General features: G+C 37.1%; 2 protein-coding genes across 3 annotated transcripts; both read right to left on the reverse strand.

Annotated features, from left to right (window-relative positions):
• Nucleotides 1–461: 461 nt before the first annotated feature.
• Nucleotides 462–7671, reverse strand: LOC115421357 (mannose-binding protein C-like). The gene is made up of 5 exons (XM_030137211.1): nt 7477–7671; nt 4976–5132; nt 2105–2191; nt 1205–1270; nt 462–979 (listed from the first exon to the last, which is right to left on the reverse strand). Exons 2-5 carry the CDS (start codon nt 5130–5132, stop codon nt 600–602), a joined length of 690 nt encoding a protein of 229 aa, XP_029993071.1. The 5' UTR covers nt 7477–7671; the 3' UTR covers nt 462–599.
• A 3660-nt stretch (nt 7672–11331) lies between these two features.
• Nucleotides 11332–24110, reverse strand: LOC115421359 (mannose-binding protein C-like). Of its 2 annotated transcripts, none has more exons than XM_030137213.1 (5): nt 24029–24110; nt 22468–22627; nt 12998–13084; nt 12106–12171; nt 11332–11879 (listed from the first exon to the last, which is right to left on the reverse strand). In XM_030137213.1, the coding sequence occupies exons 2-5, from the start codon at nt 22622–22624 to the stop codon at nt 11779–11781; spliced, it is 411 nt and encodes a 136-aa protein (XP_029993073.1). In that variant the 5' UTR covers nt 22625–22627; nt 24029–24110; the 3' UTR covers nt 11332–11778. The 2 variants fall into 2 exon arrangements, with proteins under 2 accessions (XP_029993073.1, XP_029993074.1); XM_030137214.1 differs by having other exon boundaries at nt 22468–22624; nt 24029–24077.
• Nucleotides 24111–24557: the final 447 nt, after the last annotated feature.

Below are 24557 nucleotides of genomic sequence, written 5' to 3' on the forward strand. Positions count from 1 at the left end.
GGAAGATGTACAGTTGGTCACATCATAGTATCCACACAAAAACACATGTACTGTTGGTAACCACTGTATTCTCCTCTATAGTCCTCAGTGATCTTCTACTTTTCTCATTTCAATGGCAGAATGTTTTTCATTTTCCCTGAAAAACATCTGGCATCCACTTGACATATTGAAAAGAGTAAAGCAGAAAAAAGCTGTTTTTTTGTTTTACATAACTGAACCACTGTTGTACTTTTTGTAGCTTTTTACCCCCTGGGCCTGGATGAAGGGGGTTTTGTCATCAGCATGTCTGTCTGTCTGTGACACATCTTGTCAACACTCTAATTCTGGAATTGGATAAGTTCTAAAATGGTTAATGTAGTTCAAGTATTTCAGCCTAAATTCACCTTGAGTCTTGAGTTATCACTATTGAATCATCAGACTGCTTAGTGTTAAACACATAATAGTTTATTGTAGAATATTCACTGTACAGTTGGATATCATTAACAATGTCATGGCTTACATTTTGATAGATGAGAATACAAGTGGGGTACAGATGCTGAACTACTAAACATTGGTATACATAATTTTAAAAAAATGTCTTTGCAAAAATTCACTGGTTTCTATAACTGGCAGATAATATAAACATGCTGAAAACAGTCGTGTGTGACTCTCCAGAAGCCACTCTCTGTCAGCATGGTGCAGCCGGTATCCTGGACTGATCTGTCCGGCTGCCCTACTGCCCATTTGTCAAACTTCAGAGGTCGATTTTCCATATCCACCTCAAAATTCCCTTTTTTATTGTTGATGTTTATCCACATCACCGTGTTGTCATCAGAGCCAAAGAAATGAGAGAGTCGGTCGTTTTCCTCTGTATTTTGGGGCAAAGCCAGCTCTAAGCCTCGCTGAGAACAGAACTCAACAGCCATGGAGAAAGAACCTCTGTCCTTATATGACACAAAGTATTTCTCACCAACTCTTTGGACATAGTCATAGTTTATAGCTGGAAGGAAAAAAAAACACCATTTTACGAACATCAACATGAACAGTGAATTAAACAAAGGAAAATCAATGATTTATACTGAAAAATGCCAAATATAGACAATAAAATTATAAATCACTTGGGAAAGAGGAAAGAAAAATCATTTGGAGTTGTGACAAAAACAGTTGTGGATCTTTAACAGTTATAAACATTTGTAAATAAACTACACCGCCTCTGAATACTTACCCCGCTCTAACTTTGCAACATTTGTCTTGAAGGTTTCAAGCTCCTTCATAATGGAACTGGAGGGACCTGGATTGTACAAATGATGTTGCCAGTTAATAATCTTCCATCCTTGTTTACACATGTACAGACTAACCCTCGTTACAAATATAATATCTGTCTTGTCTTTTCAGATTATGTTAATATAAAAGACACCAAAGTACAGACTGTTTTTGGACCTTTAATGTAGTATTTAATAAATGGGTTAGATGTAAAGGGCTGCAATGATTAGCTGATCAACTGATTATTTTACCTCAAATACTTCTATATGGATCCAAACATAACAAAGAATATATCTTCACATACAAAGAACCCATCCTAACTCCTTATTTCTTTTCGCTAAATGCTGTAATGTTACTGAATTCTATAAGTAACATTATACTGATGTAAATGATCGGGCAGGTTTTATTATTATTATTATTATTATTATTATTATTATTATTATTATTATCATTAGTTTAGTTTATTAAGTCGTGGACAATCCTAATTAATTAACTGTATCAATAACAGTAAAAAGGGCAGCTTTAGCCAACAGGACTAGTATCCTGCTGTAGTCTCCGGCCTGATGACAATAGGCACCCAAAAAAAACAATATATTACAGCACATTGAATTAAAAGAGAGAGTTAAGACAGCTAAGAGACAAGATAAATCAATAAAAATAAGAGAGAACAATGAAACATCAGGACATTCACACAGAGACAGCACATATACTAAAAGCATACAAAAGCAGCACATACAATATAATTACACACAATACACCAGCACAGAATCACATTCAGGGATGCAGACAGACATCACATGTGGACAGACAGCATCCATGATCAGGACTTAAATAACACAAAGCCATATCTACAATATTTGACCTGCGTCACATGTAGCTGGTCTCCCAGGTTCCCCAGTTCTTCCTGGGGCTCCACGAGCTCCTGGTGGACCTGGTGGACCTGGGATTCCTTCAAAGCAATAGGAACATTTCATTATGAAGGAATCTAGAAAGTATTTCTTAACACAAGAATGACAGGGGTGGCTATACTGTACCAAAACCCACCAAATTTGATCCATAAACCATTTCTACTCCACAAAAACATCTTCTGTCATTCTGTAAAAAATTTCTCTTTGTAAAAGAATGTCTCCAGTGATAACACACATTTGTGTATTCATCATCTGTATTTTGATCTGGTTTCATCAATAATTTTTGTATTAATTCTTGTATTAATATAGTAATTTTTTTATACCTGGTGATCTCCTGTGTTTTTTTTTATTTTTTTTTCTTTTTTTTGTACATCTCCCACTTCATAACCTGTGAGGTAATATCCGTCAGCGCTCAGTTCCTGTGGGTGTAACTTATGAGCGGCCTCCAAGGCTGCGCTGCAGAGTCGACGGCTGAAGGTAGTTTCGCCCTGGAGCAGTTTATGGAGTTGTCAGGAGGTGCCTCAAACAGGAAACATGTGACTTGACTGCTCATTAAACACCTGAAAACATTTTTAAACTACACTTGAACGCAGATTATACACAGTACTCACTGGCTGTATCATGGCTTGTTTATTTGAATATTTTTATCAAAATTTAGGGCTGGGCAAGTTAATGAGTTATTACCGCGTTAACACATTCATTAAATAACGCCAACACTTTTTTTTTTTTAATCTCACGTTAATGCCGTTTTATTCTAACTCCTATTATTCTGCTCCTGCTTGTGTGCGTGTAGCGATTAGCTCGGCAGATAGACAACAGATTTACCAAGAAAAGCCGGACGCCGAAAACTTCTCTCCAAATCTTTTACTTGAGACTCACTGTAAAACTGCAACATACATACAAAATATGTCTCAGTTCTGTTCATTGCCTTAGTACATTTACATGGCATTATACATTTAAATGAATGGGAAAAAGATCGCTAGCTCGATGCTAACTTGAAAAGGAAAATCCATAGACACGCTAACGATTAGCATTTACAGATTAACTTAAGATTTACAATGTCTTTTTATCCAGCAACAAAGGTTCACATCAGATATATTTTATACTATTCATTCTTACAACAACTGAACATAAAATACTCACAGGCAAACATTTTTCGGGCCATACAAACAGAGTGAAAGAAACACGTCTGTTAGTTCCTTCTTATGTCCGAACTGGCTACAGTAACACCGCAAGGACAAAACATACGTTAGTGCAACTTATTCTGACCACTAGAAGGCCCCCTTTCTTGCTTTTAACAACTGAACATCACATATTATTGGGCTTATTAGTATTAGTACTTATTAGTGGGCTTAAGACTCCTGTCAATCACTCACAAGGGGAAATAAACTGGTGGGGACATAAACATGGAGAAAAGTCCCGGTCTTTTCCATGGACATTTTCATTTTAAATGTCTTCAGATGGTGGGGCTGAGAAGGACAAAGTTGTTTGTAAGCACTGGAATGTGGAATTATTTTTCATCACCGAAGTACTTTGAGTCTGAAATATCACTGAAAGGAAATACACGCTGATGATGCCGGCATCCCCCCCATATAACCATGCGATTAATCGTGATTAATCATAAAAATCCACATGATTAATTGTGATTAAAAAATTTTAATCGCTGCCCAGCACTATTAAAATTATTAATTATATTAATTATTATTAAAATTATTTTAGGTGATTCCTATTGTCTTCTTCTTCCTGTGAGACAGGTGGGGCAGCACCCTCTATTGACGAGCCACCACTGATGATTAACATGTTTCAGCTAAAACAAGTTCTTTGACCCTGACTGATGCAATGAGTAGCTTCTCATTTCTTAAACAACCATTAAGAGCATGAAGACCAGACAATGCCAGGAATTCTCCAGCTCATTGGACTTTTGAAAGAGTGATTCAGGTCCATGAGACCTGATTCACACACATAGACTGGTCCAGATCTTAACTCCAGTTAGAACCTTTGGGAAGTACTGGAGACCAAACACACCAGTCTGACTCTCCATCACTTATACAAGAACTTGGCAAACAACGTTAAAGTTAACTACGGATGTTAAATAAATGTTGTGTTTATTGTGACATTGTGAGGCATAAATGACATCACACTGAATGTATGAATGTCATAACCAAAGCTAAAGGTGGTCCAACTAAATATTGTGAGACTTTTTTTGTTTTTATCCAGACAGTGTATCATCTTAATTTTAGGGCTGTGGGGAAAAATTCTGTGGTATGTTCATGCTACTGCCCAACACTGGTTTGTGGTCAATTTATTTGATTGTTATTATTAGAACAGGCAGTTATTTTAAACGAATGAAGCCCCACAGGTCAACTTTTGGTTTAGTTAGATAGTTGTTTAATTATTATTTTGTCATTAGAGTATTTCTTCTGTACTTTTTGTCAATTTCTTTACTGAGAACCTCTGATTTAGATGAAAATATACAGATAACAGTCATAGTAAAATACTAATCAAACACATCACAGCTCTGTGGAAGACATGTTCAATACTGAAAACAAACAAAGGGCTGACAACTACAACTACAGCGTCCAGACTGAAATATGTACAACACTTATGCCACAGTGAATGTGTCTTGTAATCAAAGTAAAAGTTGGATAAACAAAATATTATGTGTGTGATTTTATTTTTGGTCAGCAGTATATGTAAATTTCATGATGTAGAGTAACCCCAAGCAGTTGATTTATAATTACTGATCATATCTCTATTTTGAAGTTTTTTATTTGGTTTTCCCAAACTGCTCTTGTATCATTTGTGGTGAAGTTGGTAAAACGCACCTGGTGGACCAGGAAGACCAGGTAAACCATCCCTTGCATAGGGCCCAGGAACCCCAGGATCCCCTATGTCACCTTTAGGACCAGGAGGACCTGGAATCTGACCAAAACTCACAGGAGCCATCAGGCAGAGGAGGCAGAAGAGGAGACAAGTCCTCATCTTTTAAATATAGAAAGAAAACCAACATGACAGTCACTGTTACATTAAATAGGTTTTTCATCATGATTTTATGCAAAGTAAGAAAAAAGAAACCAAAGTAATGAACCCTGAATGACTTACAACTGTTTTTGTGGTGGTTTCCAAATGAATTTTTCACTACCTTTAATGTTTTGTGAGGTTAAAATGTACCACCATCAGGTATCAGGTATTTTGTTATATTTAATTTACTAATTACGTAGATGTTCAGAAAATCTCAGTTTAGGTTAAAGGACATTTTTTCAAAACAGAGAAAAATGGAGAAAATTTGACTTTCTCAGGAAAATCTATCATTAAGTGAAAATAAAACAGAGGTTTTGAACGTCCAAATAGGACACATGTGATGATGCTGAAAAGCTGAGAAACTGTATTTTACCTGAATTACTTAAATGTATTGATAAGGGTTTTAGATTAGATATGCTTTGGTGCAGATATTGTTTAGACCTTTGAGGGTTAGTTTCATGCAAGAACAGTTATCATTTATTATTTTAATGATTTCTTTAGCCTTTGTATTATGTTACAGCTATGTATATGTCTAAGACAATGTTCTTTCAAAGATTAAAGTTTCTTGAACCCTTTCATGCATAGTGGTCACTACACTGGAAAAAAAATTGGGGGTGTTATTTACTTAGGAAAACTTAGGAAAGTATTTGCACTTAGAATTGTAAGTAAATTCTACACGGACGATCATCAAGTAAACTTTACTTGCGGTTATATGTTAATTTTACTAGCAAACCTCAGGTAATTTACTGATGATTATTAATATGGTCATTGAATTATACTTTCTCCTTTGTAAGTTTTACTTACATTCTGACTGCTTTAAGCTAAAAAACACTAATGCTAATGCATCTAAAGCTAATGGCTTTTCACGGTAATTTTCAAATACTGTAATGTTTTGGTACAACAAAGTCATCAGAGAGTGAACATTGGTTACACTTCTCAATAGTGACATTTACTTTAATAAAACAATTCATGTCAAAAACAGCATAGACTGTCTGACAGCAGCACAGACCATTCAGTCATGGTGTCAAACTGAATTATTGCTTCCACCCAGTTCACTCAGGTACTCTCCCCTATAGGCAGAACTTGAGTCATAGAACTACAGAACACAGAACAGCAACTTGCTTTTAACAAATACTTACAACTTGCAAGGTAGCGGACTGTCACATGACACAATGACACTGTAAAATACGTGAGTCACATGACTCGGCATAAACTGCCCCCATTACAGTCAGTGTGGCTCACTACAACACTTTTTTTAAATTTTATTAATGTACAATATTTAAGTAACATTTACACAACATTTTACAATTTTTTTCTGCAGTTTACATTGTCTATTAAAACTTACTTGGTATTTCTAGGTTCATGTGTAATGACTTTAACCTTTGAATATTATGTGAAAATACATAATACAACTTACTCTTCCCACACAGTTTATTTACTACACAAATGACATATTTAGTTTTACTTGAATAATTCCAGTTCTCACTGATACTTACAATTAGAAAATCAAAATTGTGACAGATAACCTAATAAATATTACTGCACCAAAAAATATTTTTTCAGTGTACAGTGGACAGCTATTCTACAGCTGTTCTCTTGTATATTCAGAGGTTTTGTTGTTTTAGTTGCATATCAGCCAACACAGTGGACACTTAAGTATCATCCCATCCACTTCAGTTCATACCGTTACTGTAATTTTGCTGTTCTTGATAAACCTGATCTGCAATAACATGCTTTAAATCAGTTGCTAATAGTTATTAGACTGTAATTAACAGTTTTCTTAATTTTTTTTTTTTTTTTTTTTTTGCATAGTGTCACCATGAAACTAGTAATAACTAGTATTAGAGTATGTTAAAATGTGAGAAAACATTAGATTAGCTGCATGAAAAATGTTTTTGTTTCATGGTTTTTCTTCTTCCCACTCCTTTTCGTGTGTAGATGAGTCATTTTGGAATTTTGAATTTGCATGTATTCTGTAAATGCTCGAAATAAATAAAAAATGAATGAATGAATAGTTTTCACACAGTATATGACTTTCTGATTATGGGTTTTAAATACATGTTTCTGTGCATCAAAAATTAAATGCATGGTGTCCAGCTGAGTGGATGTTTTCTAACTAAATGAAAAACAGGTTCATAAAAAAACCCAAATTCAATCGCATTGTTTTTTTCATGCCTAAAGAGGAATAAAAACACACAGGAAAAAAATCTCGACTCAGGTTCTCATAATTCATGCATGAAAGGGTTAAAGATATACGCAACGCTATTCAAGCACTAATTAATCATTAAAAGAAGTTATAACTCACATTTTAGATGAGGAGTAATCTGCTTGCTGTGCTTCTTCTTTGCTTTTTCCAAACAAAACTGGCAAAAGGGTTGAAAAGATCCAGCCAGAAAAAAACATACAAATTAAAAGCAGCTTTTTCTACCCTTTTACGGGAAGTGAAGACAAAAAACGGCTCATCATCTGTTCTGAGAAGATATGGAAGACAGGGCTGCTGTTTCCCATCAGGTGAAGCTGGTGAAGTGTCTTATTTCCACATTTGGAAGACGTACAGTTGGTCACATCATAGCAGTGGCAGATCCAGAAAAAATGGAAGGGGGGAGGACAGGAGAATGATGGGGTCCAGGGTTGTTATAGATGCTTCAAATCACATAAAACTGTATTTTTTTTTATTATCATATACACTAATAAAATGAATAGAATTTAACCTCACTAATGTGACCACTTTTGGAACCAAAGCAGAGTTCGTTTTAATGAGGTTTTCATTAAGACATTGAATTCTATTGAATTCCAAATAATTTAAATGAGAAACAAGTTACAGTGAGTTATAGACCTGTGTTTGACAACTGTATATGATTCACTCGATCGGTGACTGTGTTCCACGGCAATTCAATCATATTTAACATTCAGTCCATACAGTTCTATAGTTCCCACTGTATAATAATACATAACATACACGTACATTGCAAAGTTATTATCGTTAACGAAAACGAACGAAATGACGAAAACTAAAATTGAAAAAACATTTTCGTTAACTGAAATTAATAAAAACTCTAATTAAAAGAAAAAAACGATAACTAACTGAAACTGTATTGTGAGCTTACAAAACTAACTAAAACGTATAAAAATTATGGATACAATTCCCTTCGTTTTCGTCTTTGTCAATGTCGGATTGATATGAAATTAATTTATTTCGCTCCAGCAGTTTGAGCTAGCAGCACCATACGACACTTCACAGTCTGTCATGTCTGGTCACTGTGGGTTTCAAGTTGTCTTCTGGTCCCCACTCTACCTGGAACATACAGACTAAAGCTGGCACAAAGCAGCACAGTCCTGTCTGGGGTTTACTGTAGTGATGCGTGGGGTCGGGTTTTTTTCTTTTTTGTGTACCGTGTGTGTGCGCGTGAGTGACAGAAACAGAGCAGAGCTAAAGGACAGAGTCAAACAGGACTAGCATCCAGGTTAACACTGGAGAGTTTATCACCATGAAAAGGCCTTCCAAGCCCTGAACTGCACAGTTTAGAAGAGGAGAAAAGAGGAGGATGAAAACTAATCCAATTACAGAGGTATGGAACCTGTTAGAATGTTAAAAAACGTTTGATGTTACTAGCAACAGCTAGCTGAACTGAACTGAAGCAAAGTTGGCTAATAATGGAACTGGAGATGATTAAGAGATGAGAGATCTGCTAAGGTGTGGTTTACTGCTGATGGACTGGGTTATATATGTTTATAAGTGGTTTATATATGTTTCTGTCTGCTTTAACTGCTGGTTAGCTGGTTTATAATAGGTTCCTATCTGCTTTAACTGCTGGTTAGCTGGTTTATATATGTTTCTATCTGCTTTAACTGCTGGTTAGCTGGTTTATATATGTTTCTATCTGCTTTAACTGCCGGTTAGCTGGTTTATATATGTTCCTATCTGCTTTAACTGCCGGTTAGCTGGTTTATATATGTTCCTATCTGCTTTAACTGCCGGTTAGCTGGTTTATATATGTTTCTATCTGCTTTAACTGCCGGTTAGCTGGTTTATATATGTTTCTATCTGCTTTAACTGCCGGTTAGCTGGTTTATATATGTTTCTATCTGCTTTAACTGCTGGTTAGCTGGTTTATATATGTTTCTATCTGCTTTAACTGCTGGTTAGCTGGTTTATATATGTTTCTATCTGCTTTAACTGCTGGTTAGCTGGTTTATATATGTTTCTATCTGCTTTAACTGCTGGCTGCTTTGTGCATCTCCTCTCATGCTTTGCACATCTTCGCATTGTTTCACGTAAGTGACGTTGTGTATGGATTGCACCCCCCCCCCCCAAACCTGCTATAGGGAATTTATACATTGTACGGTACATTGTGTCTCTGCTCAGTCCATGAGCCGCCCTAACCCGACCCCCAAATAAAGTGTCCAGGGTAACCCATATCCATGCCTCACTAATTTCTTTGAATAGGATGATGAGGAAGATAAAATATATGAAATAACTAAAACTAATACTAAAACTAAACTAAACTAAACTAAAACTAAGCATTCAGAAAAAAACGATAACTAATAAAAACTAACAAACCTGCTCTAAAAACTAATTAAAACTAACTGAATAAGAGAAAAAAAAGTCAAAACTAATTAAAACTAAACTATAATTAAAAATCCAAAACTATTATAACCTTGGTACATTGTTTTCAACACTTTACATGTTCACATGGAGAGGCGTGGCTCTAAGGGCACCGCTACTATCCACACAAAAACACATGTACTGTTGGTAACCACTGTATTCTCCTCTATAGTCCTCAGTGATCTTCTACTTTTCTCATTTTAGAATGTTTTTCATTTTCCCTGAAAAACATCTGGCATCCACTTGACATACTGAAAAGAGTAAAGCAGAAAAAAGCTGTTATTTTGTTTTACATAACTGAACCACTGTTATAATTTTTGTAGCTTTTTACCCCCTGGGCCTGGATGAAGGGGGTTTTGTCATCAGCATGTCTGTCTGTCTGTCTGTGACACTTCTGGTAAACACACTAATTCTGGAACCTTAACATTTTTCCCATACATACATCACAGTGGTGGCTGCTTGTCCTTCAGAGGGGAAGCTTATTGTCGGCTTACATCAAAAAAATTGTCAAGTCATTTAAACATAAATTCGGCCCTCCGTTCCTTTTTAAGAAAGTGGTCAGTGACCTTATCGTACCAAGTAGGCATCTTTTCCAGGGACTTGACCAGTGTCCTCTCAATGTCCAGCAGAGCTAGGCTGCTTAGACGGCCTTGGCCCATTGTGTTGCGGGTGTAGGACTTGAGCCTTTTTAAACAAGAGATGCTCCTTTCACTCCAACCTAGCCAACAGTATGATTGATTTAACTATCTACAAAACGATGTTAAACTAGAACAAGAAATGATTAAATTATGTAACTAAAAACAAGAAAACATTGAAATTATGTTAAATTGAAATAAGGAAGTAAAATGAGTGTGTCGTATTTACAGTGCAAGAAATGAACGAGTAATTTCGTAGTGGTTTCTCTCTCGATTTCACAGCAGAATGTGCCACGGTATTAAACTGAACTGTGTCAAGTGAAGGAGTAGATCTCAAAATAGCTGTCAATCAAACGGGATCCTCCAATCAGCCCATGGAAGCCTGGTGTCCAGCCTGGCCGAGCTCCGCCCACAGCTCCATTCACCCCCAGAGATACCAGGCGTCCGGGGGCGGGACAACATCGTGGCATTTATCCAATTACTGTCCAGTTTTAAGGCAATGAAAAAAACTGTTCCACTCAGTCCCATTGAAGTGCATGGACACCAAGCGTCTACGGGCAAATGCACTGAGCAGAGATCGAATGAGAAAACAGCGCAACGGGAATGTATGAGAAGTGAACAACATCAAGTCCGCTGATTTGTGATAAAGCTGATTCTGAACAAACTCGTCTTTGAGGTGAACGTGTTCTAACACATTTGTAGTCAATGAAATGTCAACACAACCATACATATTTGACCATTTAATTTTCGTAATTTTAGGGGAAGCCGGGCTTCTCTTGCAGTCTATGAGAAATCACCTCTGATACGTCATGTATAGAGGTTGGATAAGTTCTAAAATGGTTAATGTCGTTCAAGTATTTCAGCCTAAATTCACCTTGAGTCTTGAGTTATCTCTTTTGAATAATCAGACTGCTTAGTGTTACACACATAATAGTTTATTGTAGAATATTCACTGTACAGTTGGATATCATTAACAATGTCATGGCTTACATTTTGATGGATGAGAATACAAGTGGGGTACAGATGCTGAACTACTAAACATTGGTATACATGATAAAAAAATGTCTTTGCAAAAATTCACTGGTTTCTATAACTGGCAGATAATATAAACATGCTGAAAACAGTCGTGTGTGACTCTCCAGAAGCCACTCTCTGTCAGCATGGTGCAGCCGGTATCCTGGACTGATCTGTCCGGCTGCCCTACTGCCCATTTGTCAAACTTCAGAGGTCGATTTTCCATATCCACCTCAAAATTCCCTTTTTTATTGTTGATGTTTATCCACATCACCGTGTTGTCATCAGAGCCAAAGAAATGAGAGAGTCGGTCGTTTTCCTCTGTATTTTGGGGCAAAGCCAGCTCTAAGCCTCACTGAGAACAGAACTCAACAGCCATGGAGAAAGAACCTCTGTCCTTATATGACACAAAGTATTTCTCACCAACTCTTTGGACATAGTCATAGTTTATAGCTGGAAGGAAAAAAAAAACACCATTTTACGAACATCAACATGAACAGTGAATTAAACAAAGGAAAATCAATGATTTATACTGAAAAATGCCAAATATAGACAATAATATTATAAATCACTTGGGAAAGAGGAAAGAAAAATCATTTGGAGTTGTGACAAAAACAGTTGTGGATCTTTAACAGTTATAAACATTTGCAAATAAACTACATCACCTCTGAATACTTACCCCGCTCTAACTTTGCAACATTTGTCTTGAAGGTTTCAAGCTCCTTCATAATGGAACTGGAGGGACCTGGATTGTACAAATGATGTTGCCAGTTAATAATCTTCCATCCTTGTTTACACATGTACAGACTAACCCTCGTTACAAATATAATATCTGTCTTGTCTTTTCAGATTATGTTAATATAAAAGACACCAAAGTACAGACTGTTTTTGGACCTTTAATGTAGTATTTAATAAATGGGTTAGATGTAAAGGGCTGCAATGATTAGCTGATCAACTGATTATTTTACCTCAAATACTTCTATATGGATCCAAACATAAAGAAAGAATATATCTTCACATACAAAGAACCCATCCTAACTCCTTATTTCTTTTCGCTAAATGCTGTAATGTTACTGAATTCTATATGTAACATTATACTGATGTAAATGATCAGGCAGGTTTTATTATTATTATTATTATTATTATTATTATTATTATTATTAGTTTAGTTTATTAAGTCGTGGACAATCCTAATTAATTAACTGTATCAATAACAGTAAAAAGGGCAGCTTTAGCCAACAGGACTAGTATCCTGCTGTAGTCTCCGGCCTGATGACAATAGGCACCCAAAAAAAACAATATATTACAGCACATTGAATTAAAAGAGAGAGTTAAGACAGCTAAGAGACAAGATAAATCAATAAAAATAAGAGAGAACAATGAAACATCAGGACAATCACACAGAGACAGCACATATACTAAAAACATACAAAAGCAGCACATACAATATAATTACACACAATACACCAGCACAGAATCACATTCAGGGATGCAGACAGACATCACATGTGGACAGACAGCATCCACGATCAGGACTTAAATAACACAAAGCCATATCTACAATATTTGACCTGTATCACATGTAGCTGGTCTCCCAGGTTCCCCACGTCTTCCTGGGGCTCCACGATCTCCTGGTCGACCTGGAAAACCTTTCTCCCCTTTAAAGCAATAGGAACATTTCATTATGAAGGAATCTAGAAAGTATTTCTTAACACAAGAATGACCAGGGGTGGCTATAAACTGTACCAAAACCCACCAAATTTGATCCATAAACCATTTCTACTCCACAAAAACATCCTCTGTCATTTTGTAAGAAAACTGTAAATGTAAAAGAATGTCTCCAGTGATAACACACATTTGTGTATTCATCATATGTATTTTGATCTGGTTTCATCAATAATTTTTGTGTTAATTGTTGTATTAATGTAGTATTTTTTGTTATACCTGGTGATCTCCCGTTTTTTTTTTTTGTACATCTCCTGTTTTGTAACCTGTGAGGTAATATCCGTCAGCGCCAGTGACGTGCAGTCAGAGGAGGCAGGGGAGGCAGAGCCTCCCTTGTCAATCTTGAAAAGAAAAAAAAACTTGACTATAAAATATAATAAATGTTGATAGTTGTCAGCTGGTATGTCCTATAAACTCATTTTCCGTTCGAATCCAATATTGTGATTATTATTATTATTTATTTTTTAATTTTTTTCAATTAGAATAGCAGAATTTCCGCATGCTCCGTTCAAATACAGGGAGGAGAGGCAGCGCTGTGCTGTGCCTCCCGGAGAACTGTCTACTCCCCTCATGAACTCTGCTGGTACCCGATGAAAATATTGTGTCGCTGTCCCTCTGTATATCGCAGTTAAAATGCTTTCAAACACTCTGATTATATGCTCTATCCTTCCATAATGTGCATAATGTATGGAATGTATTTCTGTAATGTGTTTAGGCTCGCAGATTAATCATAAAACCACAGTGAAAAAGTCACTAGGGGAGGCAAACAGTACCCCTGCCTCATGATAGATGGCGCCTGTGAGTCCACAGATTCATGCGCTTATAATCTTCTTCGTTCTTTTTTATACACTTTAATTCACCAGGATCGGCGCATGGATTTCATGTACAAATAAAGGTAAGACCATAAACTTTTTTTATTTTTAGTTAGAAATGGCTCTTTTTGAAGGTTTCCTGTTGAGTTCCTGCCAGTCTACCTATGCTGACTTGATGCACAGCCCATATACGAACCCAGGCCATTCCTTTTGCTCACTCTCTCTATTCCAGTTTCTCAGGCCACCATATATTTGTAGATCTGGCTCTGAAAGAGTCAGTGCCTCCCCAGCCATGAATCCCACTGCACGTCACTGGTCAGCACTCAGTTCCTGTGGGTGTAACTTATGAGCGGCCTCCAAGGCTGCGCTGCAGAGAGTCGACAGCTGAAGGCAGTTTCGCCCTGGAGCAGTCTATGGAGTTGTCAGGAGGTGCCCCAAACAGGAAACATGACTTGACCGCTCATTAAACACCTGAAAACATTTTTGAACTACACTTGAATGCAGATTATACACAGTACTCACTGGCTGTATCATGGGTCATTTATTTGAATATACATTTGAATATTTTTATTAAAATCATTAATTATATTAATTATTATTAATATTATATTATTTAAAATGATTCCTATTGTCTTCTTCTTCCTGTGAGACAGGTGGGGCAGCGCCCTCTATTGACGAGCCACCACTGGTGATTAACATGTTTCAGCTAAAACAAGTTCTTTGACCCTGACTGATGCAATGAGTAGCTTCTCATTTCTTAAACAACCATTAAGAGCATGAAGACCAGACAATGCATGGAATCCTCCAGCTCATTGGGCTTTTGAAAGAGTGGTTCAGGTGCATGAGACCTGATTCACACACATAGACTGGTCCAGATCTTTTTTTTTTTTTTTTTAAATCTTTTTTTATTATTTCAAATTATACATTTACACAAACATGTACCCATACACAGGGGACTACACAGACACAACATATACAAACAAACCATACAACAAACCTACCAAGCCCCCCCCCCCAAAAAAAAAAAAAGCAACAAGATAAATACCGTTATCAACTCCTCTTTACAATACTCAGGGCTGAGTCAATACAGTGCAAACCAACAACACAGTTCTCCGTCAAAAGGACACAGGTGACAGCAGGACACTCTTGTTGACAGTAGAGAAAAAAGGATTCCAGTGTTGATAAGACAAATTAATTTGTCTACGAACAGAAAACTTAATCTTTTCCAGCTTTAAAAAGAAAAGTAAATCATGCACCCATTGCACAAAAGTGGGTGGCAGAGGATCCTTCCACTTAAACAGAATCATACGATGGGCTAAATAGTGTACAAAAAGCTATTGAGTCACTTCGGGCTTTGGATAATCCCAGTGCAGGAGAGGAAACTCCAAAAATAGCCAGTAGGGGGCATGGTTGCACTGATTTACCCAAATTAGTGCTAATCAAAGCAAAAATATTATTCCAAAAAGTATTAAGTTTTGAGCAAGACCAAAACATGTGAACATGATTAGCAGGAGCAGCACCACAGTGGTTACAGTTTGGATTTACATCAGAGAAAATCTTTGCCATCTTTTGATTGGTCCAAAAACAGCGATGCAAAATTTTACACTGCATAAATGACTGTTTGGTGGAGATGGAAGATGTGTGAACCCTCTTTAAAAGACTAAACCATAGACTTTCACAAATTGTTAAATTTAACTCAGTTTCCCATTCTCCTTTTAAAACTGAGGAAAATTAATTTTGAATATTTAGAAATGTATTATATAGCGTTGAAATGATTCCCTTCAGTGCTTGGGGATGTTCTAAAATTGAGTCACATGGATTTATTCCTGGAGCATTAGGAAACTGAGGTGTTATTTTGGACATAAAGTCACGAATCTGTAAGTAGGGAAAAAAGTCTCTGTTTTGGATCTGATATTTATCAATAAGATTGGTCAAAGACATGAATATGCCATTGTCATACCGATCAGCAAATGTCTTAATCCCCCTGTCTTCCCAAACAGAATAGGCTTTGTCCAATAGAGCTGGTTTAAAGAGATGGTTTGATTGGATAGGCACTTTTAGAGAAATTGATGTCCAATTAAAATGATGCTTGAACTGAATCCAAGTTTTAACAGTACATTTTACAATAATGTTCTTAGTATACTCAGGTGGAGGAACTGTATTTGAAAAAACTAAAGCTGAAAGAGAGGATGGGTGACAAGATGCTGCCTCCAGTTGTAACCATGATAGCGCATCAGCTCCCGGATGTTCATAAAGCCAGGGGACAATTGATCATATATTTGCAGCCCAATAATAATAGATAAAATTTGGAGCAGCCATTCCTCCCAACTTTTTAGGCTGTTGCAGCGAAGTCCATGAAAGCTGTGGTGGCTTGCCATTCCAAATAAAAGTTGATAAGATGCTGTTTAGTTTATTGAAAAATGTTTTGGGGATAAAAACTGGTAAACATTGGAAAAGATAAGTAAATTTAGGTAAAATATTCATTTGGACAGAATTTATGCGACCAGCAACAGATAAAGGAAGAGAGGACCAACGATGTAGGGTGGACTTTGTCTGATCTAGTAAAGCTTGAAAATTAACGGAAAAAAGATCGGAATATTTTTGAGTAACAGTGATGCCCAAATAATCAAACTGGTTGGTTGTATTAAAAGGAAGTGAGTCAGGTGGATAATTACAAGCTGCAGCATTAACTGGAAATAACTCACTTTTCTCAAGGTTTAACTTGTATCCTGAAAATCTTTCAAATTTTTAAAGAATATTAAAAACATGTGGAAAACTGGTGTCTGGGTCGGATATGAACAAAAGCAAATCGTCAGCATAAAGAGACGCGCGTTGTCCTTGGCCCTCGCTTGTGATCCCTTTAATTCCAGTATTTTGACACAAAACTAATGCTAGTGGCTCGATAGCTAACACAAAAAGAAGGGGTGAGAGGGGGCAGCCCTGCCTCGTTCCTCTGCTGACAGGAAATTGATTGGAAAAAGTATTATTTGTGCGAACTGAAGAGACAGGAGCAGTGTATAATAGTTTCACCCAAAAAATAAAGATCGTACCAAACCCAAATTTTTGAAGTGTGTAAAATAAATATTACCATTCTACGTGGCAGGCCCAGACTGGCTAATCAGGAGGACCGGGACAATTCCCGGTGGGCCGGTATAATATTTAGGCCGCGAGGGCCAGAGTTCACTTTAAAAAAAAAAATAAAAAATTATATATATATATATATATATATATATATATATATATATATATATATATATATGGGGGGGTGTCAGTCATAGCACTGGGCTGATCACGTAAACTGCAACCGCTGTTCCTGGGCCCCACCCCCTCTACTAGCAAGCAGACGCACCGTGACCTGACGTAATCTGTCCTTGCATACGGTTAGTAGCTCTATACTGCAGCTGAGGAGCATATATGATCTGTGCTCTGTAGGCTGTGGATGGTCAGCTGTGTTTGCTCTTTGAAACATGGATAATAGAAAGAGCAAGGGTGGTGTGGAGAAGCAAGAATTAAAAAGAGGAAAGCTCTGGAAGCAAATGCAGCCAAATGTGCCAAAATCTGCAACTTTTTCTCAAAAATGACCTCCCGGTTGGAAACTAATGAGGATGATGAAACGGGTAAACCACCTTTCCAGCTAGTTAATTATCGAGTCAGTGAATTGTGTGGCATTGTGACGTGGAACATAACATTATGCAATTTAAATAATAGTATGATGCGACACCACATAACTGCGAAACTTTGTGTTGTAGCTCCTCAGAGTCAGAAAGCAGATCCAGCAGCAGACACCAGCCATGAGCCCACAAGTCCAGAGTGGGCAGGTAGGACTGCTCATAGACTGAATATTATTAGAAGAAATAGGCTCCAATGAAGAGTATGGTGTAGGCCTGTTCAGTATGAAAGGTGCTCTGAGATGCTCCATGATTCAGCACTACATGAATGAAACTGACACCAAGGCTTTGCAAAATAGAAGATTTGTGTTGAGAATTATGACCATTTTAAAATGTGATTTAGTGTCAGAAGCAGAGCCAGGAGCCAGTAGTGATGAGGGGATTGTTCTTGTCAGGATGGAAGGATAAGGTGAGCTGTTGGAACAGACTGTGTGAACAAGCATTAGTTCCAGTAAAACCACTTTCTATACCCAAACCATAGTCCTGACCTATTTTAATTTTTATTATTAAAAGTGAGACAGTAAATACACAAAGCCCACAACTGAAAGGCAATAGCATAAAGTAATATTGAATAAGCCTGCATATTTTGCCAATGTAAATATCTTAATTAGTTCAGTAAGTCCAAATGTCTGTAGATATTATTTTTTATTGTGATCCAGGTGCAGGCGAGTCTAGAGAAACTGGAGGAAGTGTGAAAGGGAGAGCAGAGTCTGCTGATGACAGAAGAGCAGCTCAGCAGCACAACCCTGAACCACTAGTCATGAGACAGATGAAGATGAGTCTGTTGTTAGCTTTGATTGCTTTGCTCACCCTCAGTCACAGGACATACATACATTTTTTTCTTATCATCCTCATCAAACCCCTGATATAACTATACCAAAAGTTTTCAATAGCAAAGATGGAACAAACCGCAAGGAAGTTGTGATGGAAATCTTTTGTTGCAGAGGATACAAAAATGATAGAGTTATTAGAAAGTGCAGTAGGCTTTATTTTTTATTTTTTTATTATTTTTTTATTAAATATTTTTATATATTCTTTTATTTCATTTCAAACATTTTAAAGGTTTGAAAAATGTTAACACTTATAAGAACAAAAATATAGATTGTTATTGTTGTGCTGTGAGGAATAATAATGTTGGAGATGTTGATGTGCACTCACTGTTGAAATAAATCCACATTGTGAAGCAACCTTTACTTGCACTGAATTGGAAATATTTTAGAAAATGCACTGAATTACAAGGCTTTGCAGAACAGTGTGTAGACCTAACATGTAAGGTTATAATTCCATGATTTTAATAATAATTGGTCGTGATCTAAAGTGGGCCGGTCTGAGGTATGAAACTCCAGGGCTGAAAATGAGTCTCAGTCCGGCCCTGCTACACGGTCAAATGCTTTTTCTGTAACATCTCTGTCTTTTTGTTCTGCTGTTTCTCTTTCTTTCTCTCTCTTTTCCTCTGTCTCACTCTCTGCCACACCTCCCCATTGCTCTGCCTGCCACACCTCATCAGTTGATTCCCCTCACCTGTGAGCACAGCTGGGCTCATCAGGTAGAGGGTTTATATTCACCTCTCTCTCCTTTGTTCTCTGCCAGATTGTTTTCTACCCTGTGTGAAACATTCCAGCGTTATTCTTGCCTGATTCTCCGTGTCTGATCCCGTTCGTCCCTGACCTGCCCTGCCAACCTGTCACCTGATCCCCAGCCTGACCCGTCTGCCTGGTTCTGCCTTCTTCTAGTGATGGTGAGATGAAGCCTCATGAGGCATCAAACCACTTGAGCCAGTTGGTTCGAGAAAGGGTTCCTTTCTCGATGCTTCATGTGCACATGAAACCTCCTACTGGCCATGTGTATAATCACAGGTAGCTGGATCTGAACCACAGAATGTGTGATGCATTGAATTTTTTGGGTCTGTTATGGCTCTTGGGAATGACTATGAATAACAAAAAATGTATGACCAAATAACTTCTCTACATAAATTTTCACATATGCGTATAATAAAATATCTTTGAATGTATTCTCTGTGTGTGAATTTCCCCCAAATGATGGTGGTATCATACGTAGGAGGATGTGTAATGTTTTTTTTTTGTCACTTTAGGATAATGTCATGGACTTAAACAGGCAGAGGACAGTGAAAGTGTTTGTGGAACTAGGAAGAGGACACTGAACATGCTTGTGTAATTTGGACAATGATGTACAGAACAGGGGAGATTTTATTTATTTTTATTCAGAAATAACAGTTTCTGGTTTGAAGTGATTCTCTTCTTTTTTTTTTTTTTTTTTGACACAACGTCTCCAGCATTTGAAAACACCCTGTCACATGGTACAGACAGAGCCGTCGCGATGACGTAGGCAAGGTAGGCAGTTGCCTAGGGCCCCTCGCTGAAGAGGGCCCCCGATGGCCGCATGGTCATTTATCTGTACAACTTATTAAAAACCATCCATTGTAAACAAACCACCACAGTGAGGCAGCGCTAACCCTCTCCTGTACTGTTTTGTGACTGGGGCCCCCCAAACTAGGGGGATTCCACCTATGCAATGACAAACGCTATGAGGGTCATGTAGAAATGTCTGCCCTCGCGCACCCCCCATCATACCCCCCACTTGCTGTCAGTGGAACAAACGGTCTGTCCACACTGAGCAGGGCGGCGCGAGCATTTAAAAACAGCAATGATAAAGCGCTCCTACCCTTCAGGGTTTGCAAAAAGACAAAAAAGAAAGAAGAAGAGGAAAAACGCCAACGACACAGCGGTAAGTATTAAGTAAACCATTGTTTTCTCCAAATAGGCTACAACTGTGTGATATGTTTGAAAGTGTGTGAACAAAAGCCCTCACATCAGTGACCAAACACACAGATAGATGTTAGCATGAGAGGGGGAGGATTCAGTTCAAGAACTAATCATATACACACAACAAAACTGTGTTCTGTTGGAAGAATTTAAGGACAGAATAAACACAACTTCTCCATCACCCTTTTCTACTGTTGGACAGCGTTCCAAAACTTCTTTTGAGCTAAATAATTTGGATGTGGAGGACCGAAGTATGACAGCATTAACAGTATTTAGTCATGAAAAGCCCAAAGCTAAGCCTACTGAAGTGTTTTCACTTACTCTGGACAGTTGCCTGCCTCCTGCTGCGGTCACCCACACAACTTTATTCCAAACTAAATCGTCTGCTCCTATGAATCCCATCCAGTTTGGACAAAGAATCCATCCAGTTCAATGGACATTTTCGGTTAGCAAGCAGTTTCCGTTGGTGATCCTTCCATCCCATTAGGAGAAAAATGTCCCTTTTCCATTGCGTTTGTCCGTCTCATCAGTACGTCTGTTCCTTGTGTGTCAGCTGGTTTAGGCACAGAAGAGGACTAGAGTAGGACTGCAGCTAAAGTTTGTATTTTCAAGCCAACATTTGTTAAAGTCCCTCACATCAGCTCTGTGCCCTCACTGCGTTTTTTCTTCACGTTCAAGGAAAGCACACGTCAACAATACATGAGGCGTTCAAGAACAATTAGAATAATTAGGAAATTACAACACTTTTCAAAATCGTCAAATATTCAGAATATTCAAATACAACATCAAAAAAATTAATGGCGGTGTCTGTGAACCATGTAATCACAATCCTACATTTTAAACTCTGTAATTATCTATATTTCCCACACTTGCCCATCAACACATCGCAACACTTTGCACCATGTGCTCAGGTAGTTTTCCCGGATGAGGTCTGACGTTACATTTTGGTGCATTATGGGAAGTGAAGTTCTTCTCCTGCAAAGTTACTATCAAATCCTCCGCACTTTAATCATATACTTCTAGAATAAGGACAAAAGTAAGCCTACTCACCAAATGCCTTTTTTTTTTTTTCTTTTTCAGGTGCTTTGCTTAAATTTCTGTCAGCGCCAACTGATAGTGACAATTTGTGTCATTCCCATCAACAATGCCTAATTGAAGACACTGTGTCCTTTACTACACTCTGGTGGATACTCTGTGTTGCGTAATACAGAGTAATTCATGACTCATTAAATGCACCAGAAAACAGGAAATCGCATCTGGATTTTATTTTTCTTCTTCGGTGATTCGACCACCACATTTTCGCGTATTAGGGGCCTCACTTTACTTTCTTGCCTAGGGCCCCCAGATATCTTGAAACGGCCCTGGGCGGAGGTTATGTTTTCATCAGGGTTTGTTTGTTGGTTTGTTAGTTAGCGAGGTAACTCAAAAAGTTATTGACGGATTTTGATGAAATTTTCAGGAAATGTTGACACTGGCACAAGGAACAAATGATTAAATTTTGGTGGCGATTGGGAAGGGGCTGATCTGCCTTGGCGGAGGTCTGCACTCTCCAAGTGCTTTTCTCGTTATTATTAGAATAGGCAGTTATTTTATACAAATGAAGCCCCACAGGTCGACTTTTTGTTTAGATAGATAGTTGTTTAATTTTTATTTTGTCAGAGTATTTTTTCTATATTTTTTGTTAATTTCTTGAGAACCTCTGATTTAGATGAAAATATACAGATAACAGTCATGGTAAAATACAAATCAAACACATCACAGCTCTGTGGAAGACATGTTCAATACTGAAAACAAACAAAGGGCTGACAACTACAACTACAGTGTCCAGACTGAAATATGTACAACACTTATGCCACACAGAATGTGTCTTGTAATCAAAGTAAAAGTTGGATTAACAAAATATTATGTCATTAGTGTATATAAATTCCATGATGTAGAGTAACCCCAAGAAGTTGATTTATAATTACTGATCATATCTCTGTTTTGAACAGTTTTTTATTTGGTTTTCCCAAACTGCTCTTGTATCATTTGTGGTGAAGTTGGTAAAACGCACCTGGTGGACCAGGAAAACCAGGTATACCATCCCACCCATGGAGCCCAGGAACCCCAGGATCCCCTATGTCACCTTTAGGACCAGGAGGACCTGGAATCTGACCAAAACTCACAGGAGCCATCAGGCAGAGAAGGCAGAAGAGGAGACAAGTCCTCATCTTCTAAATATAGAAAGAAAACCAAAATGACAGTCACTGTTACATTAAATAGGTTTTTCATCATGATTTTATGCAAAGTGTGAAAAAGAAACCAAAGTGGTGAACCTCAATGACTTACAACTGTTTTTATGGTGGTTTTCAAATGAATTTTTCACTACCTTTGTTTTGTGAGGTTAAAATGTATCACCATTTACTATAATATTATCCTCTACCTAATTTTTCAGTGGAAATCAGGTATTTTGTTATATTTAATTTACTAATTACATAGATGTTCAGAAAATCTCAGTTTAGGTTAAAGTTTATTTTTTCAAAAAAGAGAAAAATGGAGAAAATTTGACTTTCTCAGGAAAATCTATCATTAAGTGAAAATAAAGCAGAGGTTTTGAACGTCCAAATAGGACACATGTGATGATGCTGAAAAGCTGAGAAACTATATTTTACCTGAATTACTTAAATTTATTTTTAACATGGGGGGTTTTAGATTAGATATGCTTTGGTGCAGATATTGTTTAGACCTTTGAGGGTTAGTTTCATGCAAGAACAGTTATCATTTATTATTTGAATGATTTCTTTAGCCTTTGTATTATGTTACAGCTATGTATAAATCTAACACAATGTTCTTTCAAAGATTAAAGTTTCTTTAACCCTTTCATGCGTAGTGGTCACTACAGTGGACAGTTATTCTACAGCTGTTCTCTTGTATATTCATAGGTTTTGTTGTTTTAGTTGCATATCAGCCAACACAGTGGACACTTAAGTATCATCCCATCCACTACAATTCATACTGTTACTGTAATTTTGCTGTTCTTGATAAACCTGATCTGCAGTAACATGCTTTAAATCACTTGCTAATTGTTATTAGACTCTAATTAACAGTTTTTTTTTGTTTTTTGTTTTTTTTTTGCATATAATCACCATGAAATTAGTAATAACTAGTATGAGAGTATGTTAAAATGTGAGAAAACATTAGATTAGCTGCATGAAAAATGTTTTTGTTTCATAGTTTTTCTTCTTCCCACTCCTTTTCGAGTGTAGATGAGTCATTTTGGAATTCTGAATTTGCATGTATTCTGTAAATGCTCAAAAAAAATAAAAAAATGAATGAATGAATAGTTTTCACACAGTATATGACTTTCTGATTATGGGTTTTAAATACATGTTTCTGTGCTTCAAAAATTAAATGCATGGTGTCCAGCTGAGTGGATGTTTTCTAACTAAATGAAAAACAGGTTCATTAAAAAAAAAAAAAATTCAATCACATTGTTTTTTTCATGCCTAAAGAGGAATAAAAACACTGGAAAAAAAATCTCGACTCAGGTTCTCATAATTCATGCATGAAAGGGTTAAAGATATACGCGACGCTATTCAAGTACTAATTAATTATTAAAAGAAGTTATAACTCACATTTTAGATGAGGAGTAATCTGCTCGCTGTGCTTCTTCTTTGCTTTTTCCAAACAAAACTGGTAAAAGGGTTGAAAAGATCCAGTCAGAAAAAAAAAAAAAAAAAAAAAAAAAATTAAAAACAGCTTTCTCCACCCTTTTACGGGAAGTGAAGCCAAAAAAGGCTCATCATCTGTTCTGAGAAGATATGGAAGACAGGGCTGATGTTTCCCATCAGGTGAAGCTGGTGAAGTGTCTTATTTCCACATTTGGAAGATGTACAGTTGGTCACATCATAGTATCCACACAAAAACACATGTACTGTTGGTAACCACTGTATTCTCCTCTATAGTCCTCAGTGATCTTCTACTTTTCTCATTTCAATGGCAGAATGTTTTTCATTTTCCCTGAAAAACATCTGGCATCCACTTGACATATTGAAAAGAGTAAAGCAGAAAAAAGCTGTTTTTTTTGTTTTACATAACTGAACCACTGTTGTACTTTTTGTAGCTTTTTACCCCCTGGGCCTGGATGAAGGGGGTTTTGTCATC

Source organism: Sphaeramia orbicularis, chromosome 6 (genome assembly GCF_902148855.1).
Source record: "Sphaeramia orbicularis chromosome 6, fSphaOr1.1, whole genome shotgun sequence".
Lineage (NCBI taxonomy): Eukaryota > Metazoa > Chordata > Actinopteri > Kurtiformes > Apogonidae > Sphaeramia > Sphaeramia orbicularis.